At 34.5% G+C, this 8,288-nt stretch overlaps 1 protein-coding gene across 5 annotated transcripts in view; it reads left to right on the forward strand.

Moving 5' to 3' along the window:
• Positions 1–8,288, forward strand: part of LOC111444390 (vacuolar protein sorting-associated protein 41 homolog) — a 27,068-nt gene that overhangs the window by 16,199 nt on the left and 2,581 nt on the right. For all 5 annotated transcript variants that reach the window (XM_023082481.1, XM_023082483.1, XM_023082479.1 and 2 more), the window contains 4 exons: positions 6,050–6,127; positions 6,202–6,321; positions 6,429–6,509; positions 6,588–6,673. In XM_023082481.1, coding sequence (XP_022938249.1) covers positions 6,050–6,127; positions 6,202–6,321; positions 6,429–6,509; positions 6,588–6,673 — 365 coding nt within the window. The remainder of the gene's footprint in view (positions 1–6,049; positions 6,128–6,201; positions 6,322–6,428; positions 6,510–6,587; positions 6,674–8,288) is intronic.

Raw genomic sequence — 8,288 nt, forward strand, 5'->3', positions numbered from 1 at the left:
AAATAATAAAAAAAAAAAAAAAAAAAAAAAAAAAAAAAAAAAAAAAAAAAAAAATCGAAAGAAATAGAAAAGAAAGAAAGAAAGAAAGAGAGAGAGAGAAAGGAAAAGAAAAGAAAAGAGGACTAGAAATGCCCTCTCCTCTCTCGTCTCGTCCATCCTGCCTTCTTTTCCCCATTTTTTCGTCTTCCATCATCCCCGTTAGTCATTTCTAGTTGTCGATTCTTGACTGAGGTTAGTTTATTTAATTCTTCTTCCTTTCTTTCTTCCTTTTGGTGATAAGCTGTGAAGGTGTGTTTTTTTTCATTATGGAGATTAAGAGCTGCAGTATTTGGAAATATATTTTTATTGTTTTTGGTATGAAAATGATATGTTTAATGTTGATTGAACCATTATGTTATGCAAGTTTAGACCATGCCAAGGTTGGTTTTTGAGGGTGAAGTTTGACCTTTATCTGGTGGAAGAAGGCAAACAATACATGTTCCTGCTTGTTTTGACAAGAAAGGATAGTCAGTTTTCTGGGAAATGATCAGAGGCTCTCTCCAAATATGAGGAAAATGTGTGTTCCAAGCAGTTTGTGGCTGGAGAGTCATCCAAGGATGCAAATAGAAGAGGTGTTGGGGAAGACATCAAAGCCAGATGAAAGCAAAAGCAAGCAATCTTTTAGAAATTATGCAGAAATGATGTCTTCAAAACAAGGTGCTTCTACTGATTTAAATGCTCAAAAGATTAAAATGAACAAATCTTCCTTTTGGGTAAGAAAAAAAAATTACAGAAGTAGTGGGAATGAGTTTCAATGATTTTTTTGGGGTTCTGGGATTTTTGCTCACTGCCCGTGGATGGAAGTAAGACCAGCATTGGAAGAATATTTTCAATCTAAGATTGTTCTTAATCCTTTTATGGATCACAAAGCATTTGGTGAAATTAGACGACATTTTCTCTAAAATGAAATTTGATGGAAAATGGACATTCATTGGAAACCTTCATGTGAAAATTGAAAATTGGGTGTGTAAACGCCATTTTCATCCTAGGTTTATCAAAGGGTATGGAGGTTGGATTGTTATAAAAAATTTATCTTTGCCATTTTGGAACGATGTATATTTGAAGCAATTGGCAAACACTTTTGGGGATTAGTCAGTATCTCTTTCCAAACTCTTAATCTCTTGGACTTTTCAGAAGCCCTGATTGAAGTGAAGAGAAATATTTTTGGCTTTCATCTGGTGGAGATTGTGGTCACAGATAAGAAGCTTGGTGATTTTTCTCTTCGTTTTAGGGATATTGCTTCACTAGTTCTCCCAAGCTTGGTCCATATAAGGTTATGGAAGATGAAGGGTTTTCTATTGAAGGTGAAGTTGAAACAAATCAAGTCTGGACGGAGACAAATTGAATGTTCAGATTCAACAACCTAATTCTTTGTCCAGTAAAAGTTTAGATAAGTTTAAAGAATAAAAAAATGACACTTTTTTGTGTTTTATATTTTTTGACGGAATGTGACGGAGAACAAAAAAGAATAAGAAAATTTCAAAAAAGAAAAAAAAACAATAACGGAAACATGTTCTGATCTATAACCTATAGCTTTGATACCAAATGATTTGAAAATCCTAGCCAATTGGATCTAAGAACCCTTATGAATATGCAACTCCCTAGATCATAAATGTTCGAACCCAAATCAAGATGATTTAATCCCAAGGAAGAAGATATACCAAATTTACCTGGTAGCAATATCTAGTGGAAAGAAAACTTGTTTAGAACTCAAGATTTGAAATCCTCCACAAGATAGCTTTATCAATAGTTTTATCAAGACTACTTGAATGAATTTAATATGCAAGAAATGGAAATGCAAAGGAATAAGCTCATGACTTAAAAAATATAATTTGCCATTTTCATTTTAATCTCCAAAATCTCCAAAATCTTAATTGTAAAACTGCAACATGAAGGACTATTTAGCCTTGAAAATGAACCCTACAGTAACCTATGGTCAATTGGAAGATTGCAACTCTCATACCCATCAATACCATAATGGTCACTAATTAAATTATAACTTCAAATATAAAAAATAATACTTTAGAACTGAAAAATATAATGAAACCTCTTTAAATCCGAGAATTAATATTTCAATCAAGTAACCTAAAGTTTGTAACCTATCCAAGAGTAATTGAAGCACCACTTGAGGCAGTTTGAAGTAGCTTGAGGTCTAGTTACAGAAATGAAGCTGGATTTATTTTTAATGAAACATGATCTGTAATTGAGTTCATTTTATGCAACTCCATATGTTGTTATCTTGGAATATGTAGAGTACAATCTCGTTATCCGCCTTTAAGTCTTTGTGGCATGATTAAGACGTCTTATTTCGTATCAATGGGTCTGATATTAATATTTGACATTCCGGTTGATTAAATAGTCTGCGTTTGTGCAGCCCTCGGTCAAGTGTTTCTAAAACATGGTTCCATTTGAAAACATTGCTCATTTTAAATTGGAAAATAGGAAAAGGATTCTATTTTGGGGAGGTTCACTGGTTATTTAACTCTTTTTAGAGTATTGCTTTCCTTGGTTATTTTCTATTTCTTCTACTCGAAATGGTTGGGTTGCTTTACATTGGGATGTTCAAATTAGTTCATGGCACATTACATTTCGAAGAGCTTTGAAGGATGAGGAATCTGGATATTTACGGACTTTCTTGAGTAAACTTTCTACTGTTACTATTGGTTGAAAACTCAAGATCCTTTAGGTACATTCTCGGTTTCATCTTTGTTTGATATTCTCAAGTCCGTTGGAGAAGGAGCTTTATAAGTCCTTATGGAAGTTCAAATGTCCCAAAAGAATCAACATCCTTTTGTGGGTTATGCTCGATGGTAGCAGTCTTACCCAAGTGTTGCAAAGAAAAATACCTTTCAAGTGCATTCTGCCTTCAGTTTGTTCTTTATGTTTCTTGGCTGTTTTTGCTTTGTTCAAAGTCCAGTGGGTATTCCATTTTACGCTGAGGAACAATGTCCTGCATTTACTTACTGTTCTCTCACTGAATTCCAAAGCTCATTTTATTTGTGCATAAATGCGGTGAAGGCAATTATTTCTGAGTTATGGATGAAAAGTAATCAAATAGATTTTCACCACAAGCAACTTTCTTGGTCCGAAAGATTTGAAGCATCCCGCCTTAAGACCTCTTCCTTGTGATATCCCACATTAGTTGAGGAGGAGAACAAAACACCCTTTATAAGGGTGTGGAAACCTTTCCCTAGCAAACGCGTTTAAAGCCTTGAGGGGAAGCTCGAAAGGGAAAGCTCAAAGAGGACAATATCTGCTGGCAGTGGGTCTGGGTCGTTACAAATGGGGGGTAGACACAAGGCGGTGTGCCAGTAAGGACGTTAGGCCCCAAAGGGGAGTAGATTTGGTAGGGGTCCCACACCGATTGGAGAAAAGAACAAGTGTCAATGAGGATGCTGGGCCCTGAAGGGGGGTGGATTGTGATATCCTACCGTGGTTGGAGAAAAGAACAAAACACCCTTTATAAGGGTGTGAAAACCTTTCCCTAGCATACACATTTTAAAGCCTTGAGGGGAAGTCCGAAAGGAAAAACCCAAAGAGGACAATATCTGCTAGAAGTGGGTCTGGGCCATTACATTCCTAAAGTTCCATTTTGGATTATCTTGCTGGTTTTTCTACCCAAGATATTTATCTTAACTGGATTGCTTTTTTATATCGTTCATAATTTTTTATTTAGTCTTTGAATTGTAGTTTGGATTTTAGCTTGTTTTCATTTATAGTAATTTCTTGTAGCTCGGTTTTTAGCATGGTTTGCTCATGTTCTGTTATTATTTTGTTCACGCCTTTGTTGGAGTTTTTATTCTGAGCATTAACCATTTTTTTCATTATTTCAATGAGAAGTTTGATATCTTGTTAAAGAAAAAAAAGTATTCATGATTCTGATTTAAATGATTAGTAATTGGGTAGAAAAATTGGGTTGAGTTTATGTAGTCCGAGGTTGAATATTTCAAAGCCCCCAATTAGTAATGATTATATTAATTATATTAATAGTGTAACGATCCTAAATTTCCACTACTATACATTTAATTGGACATTTAATGCGGAATTTATCCCTATCATAAATTCAGTGTTAATTTCATACCTCATTTATTTTTTTAAATCCGATGGAAAAAGAAGAAAAGAATACAAAGAAAAGAAGAAAAATATTACTGAATTAAATCTGATGGCTTATTAAATATAAATATGACTCAATACAACTCAACCTATACTAACCTATACTATTAAATTTGAAATGCGAATCTATCATATGCATGTAACGGTCTCGGTGTTGCGATGCCTTCGTCAGCCTTACAGGGACTTCTTGCCTTTATCTGAAAAATGTAGTAGCACGAGGTTTGAGTATTTAAGAATACTCAGTAAGTGACCCCCTATCGGGGTTATGATGCAAGAACATGTGAATGCAATGACGGGATCTATCATAACAGTCTATTTTTCTACCGTACTATCCTAATGGGCAGCTTGGATGTGTAATTCATTTCCTAGACACGGCCCACAAGTGTGAGTATGGACCCACCAGTCGGTTCGCACACCGTTGAGCCCCTTTCCTTGTCGGGCGAGCATGCTTTGGTGGGTTCACACTCACACGTGTGGGCCGTGTGTAAAGTATAAAGTACACATCCAAGCTGCCTGTTAGGATAGTATCATAGGAAATAAACTGTTATGATAGATCCCGTCATTACATTCGCATGTTCTTGCATCATAACCCCGTAGGAGGTCGCTTACTGAGTATTCTTAAATACTTAAGCCTCATGCTACTATATTTTTCAGATAAAGGCAAGGTGCCCTTATACGGCTGACGAAGGCACCGCAACCCCGAGACCGTGATACATGCATGAGATAGATTCGCGTTTCAAATTTAATAGTATAGGTTGAGTTGTATTTGCATTTAATAATAGTATAAGTTGAGTGGTATATGCATTTAATAAAATATAGGTCAGTATAGATTGGGTCGTATTTGTATTTAATAAGTCATACGTTAGTATAGGGCATTTAATTCAGTAATGTTTTTCGTCTTTATTTGTATTTGTTTGTTGGAGGTATGAAATTAATGTTGAATTTATGATAAGGGTTTATTAAAGTAAATTCCTTAAATGTTTTGTATGAGCCTTAGGTAAAATAGGGAAATTTAGGGTCAACGACAATTGGTTTGTCAAAATCCACCGTAAAGAATCATTATTTTTAGCAAAATCCATCAATTGGTCTCGGACTTTTTCTTTAAAAGTTTTGGGCTCTTGCGAACCATATTCTTTGGAGAACATCTTTGACTGCATTTCAACGACACACACCACAAGTTGAACTATATTCTCCTATGAACTATTTAAAGTCTAGAAAAGCAGCTCCCAAATCTTACCACCATAGGTGTAACCTAGGAATAAATGAGATTGTTCTTCATCTGACAACAAATCAAATCTATCGAATTATTGAACACCATTGTAGGATATTTTAATGGGATTCTGGTCACGGTGTGTGTTTTGTATAAGAAACAGAGGCATTAGCAAAAGACAAACTATACGAAAACTGGAGATTAGATATTCCCACAGAATTGAAATAACAATTCTCAACAATGTTTTTAGTTTACCTAAATGGGCCAACCAAACGAAATTTTTCTGTCTTCCAGCTAGCCTTTAACCAAGAGTTGTTGATACTAACACGATGAAAATGTTGATTATAATAGGATGACAGTTTTCTCTCACCAAGAATTTGACGGAAAATTTGCCTAAAGAATTCAACTAGACCTTCCATCATTATTTGATCATATAGCTGCATTAATTAAAATAGTATAGAAGAAACAAACTTCTACTCTGCTTTGTAGGAAAATGTTCAATATCATCGAAAAAATTAGATGACAGTGGAATTAATACTTTGGGTTTTGTTTATACTTGAAGAAATGATAGTGGAGAGATGCTCGACTCATTTTGTTTATAAACAAAATAAGTGTTTTCTTTGTAGTTAGAGCTTTCTTGTTCCTATTTAATAAATTGCTTCTTCTTTACCTCCAAAACTTTTGTAGGTGGAGCTTTATGCTGACTATGACATAAAGATGCTGCTTCCTTTCCTTCGTAGTAGTCAACATTATACGCTTGAGAAGGTTAGAATTTTCTGTTTCTGTTTATAGTGGTTATTCTCCGTCTGTTTATGACTTTGTGAACATTATAATCTCAGGCACATGAAATTTGCATCCAAAAAAATCTTTTGAGGGAGCAAGTCTTTATTCTTGGTAGAATGGGAAACGCAAAACAAGCCCTTTCTGTCATCATTGATAAATTAGGAGATATTGAAGAGGTACTTCCCTTCTTTCAGATAGAAACTTCACATTTCCATTTGAAATCTCTTCACTTCTGAGATCAGGTTACGAACTGATCATAAGACTTTGTTTTAATCATGGACAGGCAGTGGAGTTTGTTAGCATGCAGCATGATGATGAACTTTGGGAAGAATTAATAAAGCTATGTCTTCACAAGGCTGAAATGGTATAATGGACGCTCTTTGCTTGCATAAATTGCCATACACTGATTTATTTTAAATGATTTGTCCTCCATTATTGACAGGTTGGTATGTTATTGGAGCACACAGTTGGTAATTTAGATCCTCTTTATATTGTCAACATGGTTCCCAATGGTTTAGAGATACCTCGGTTAGTTTCAATTTCTGCTGTTATCATTGCTTTTTACACATTTATACGGCTATTATTTATCTAGTTAATATTTTTGTATGCTTATACTTTCATTCTATATGATCTCTTAAGTTGGCCAAGTTGTTTATTGAGGCATAATGCCCGACCCGAGTGTAGGAGGGGTACATATAAGAACTAATACCACATTCAAATGAGAGGGATCCAAAGGCTATGCAAGGCTTGGTTAAGAATGTCTTTAAAGAATTGATAGTTACTACTTGCATTTTCATTTTCAGTGGCTCAATTGTAGAAACTCCAAACTTAACTGTGCTCGGCCTTAGAGAAAATTTATGTTGGATAATCTCTTGAGAATTTTCATAGAAAGTATACAAGTGAGGACAAAATATGTTGAAAGGACTTGGGTTGGTTTGTGTGAACAATTGTCACTTTTAGAAACAGTTTAGACAAGTAGGTAGTGTGACTAGGTTGTAAGAGTTGCCGTAGAATGTCAGGGGTGTCAGATGGTTAATTTGAAGTTTGAATCCTAGTCCGGATCTTGGGCTCGCATGAGAATCCATTATTTATATATTTATATGATTCTTTGATAAAAATAAATCAGAAAAAATGGTATGTTGCTGCCATTTTGAAACGATTAAAGATCACCGAAGTAATGTCTAAACCCAATGATTAAAGGCAAGGATAAAGGATCCCCTCAACAAGTAAAAATCTTTTTCAATTGTCTCAATAACTAAACTAGATCAGAATGAAGAATTGAAATAGATTCTAAAGGAGACAGGCAAAAATTAAGGGGTTAGAGACCGCTCAATAAATGAAATGCTTAAGCTTAAGGGTTGTTTTCCTTTGAGTGAGAGTTATACAACTTGAGTTATGAGGATAAGAATGAGTTTTTTTTTTTCAAAAAAGAATAAAAAATAAACAAAAGAATCAGAAACAAAGTATTTAAATCATAGTCTAATTGATTTCATAATCTATGAATCCATTTGACATTAATTAGAATTCTATACATGACTTTGAATTTCCTCGAGCCGTACGAGGAGAAAACTTCTTATACGGTTCTGGGGGGGGGGTATTGTTAATTTACATCTATCCCAATGAGCCGTTTATCGAATCATTGCAATTGATGTTCGAGCCCGAAGAGAAGGAAGAGATCTTCGTAAAGTGGGTTTTTATGATCCGATAAAGAATCAAACCTATTTAAATGTTCCTGCTATTCTATATTTCCTTGAAAAGGGTGCTCAACCTACAGGAACTGTTCATGATATTTTAAAGAAGGCAGGGGTTTTTACAGAACTTCACCTTAATCAATAACCGAAATTCCATTAATGAAATAAAAAAAAAGAGGGTGTGGATAACTTGTATATAGCTTTGGCTAACCTTTTCTTTATTATTTCCCCCCTCTCTTGTTCTATTCATACTACACTTATTACCTTAAAATTCCGTCTTCGATAACGACAAAAATATATATTTTTTTTTTTTAGTGATAGAAATTGATCTAAGATGAATAGAAAAAAGATCAATCAAGTGACTAAATGAACTAATTGGTTCTATAGGATATACTATAAATAAAAATTAGTACATTCCCGCATCGATGGGGTTATTTTGTTGCAATTCTATG

This window comes from Cucurbita moschata, unplaced genomic scaffold (genome assembly GCF_002738365.1).
Source record: "Cucurbita moschata cultivar Rifu unplaced genomic scaffold, Cmos_1.0 Cmo_Scf00006, whole genome shotgun sequence".
NCBI classification, from domain to species: Eukaryota; Viridiplantae; Streptophyta; class Magnoliopsida; order Cucurbitales; family Cucurbitaceae; genus Cucurbita; species Cucurbita moschata.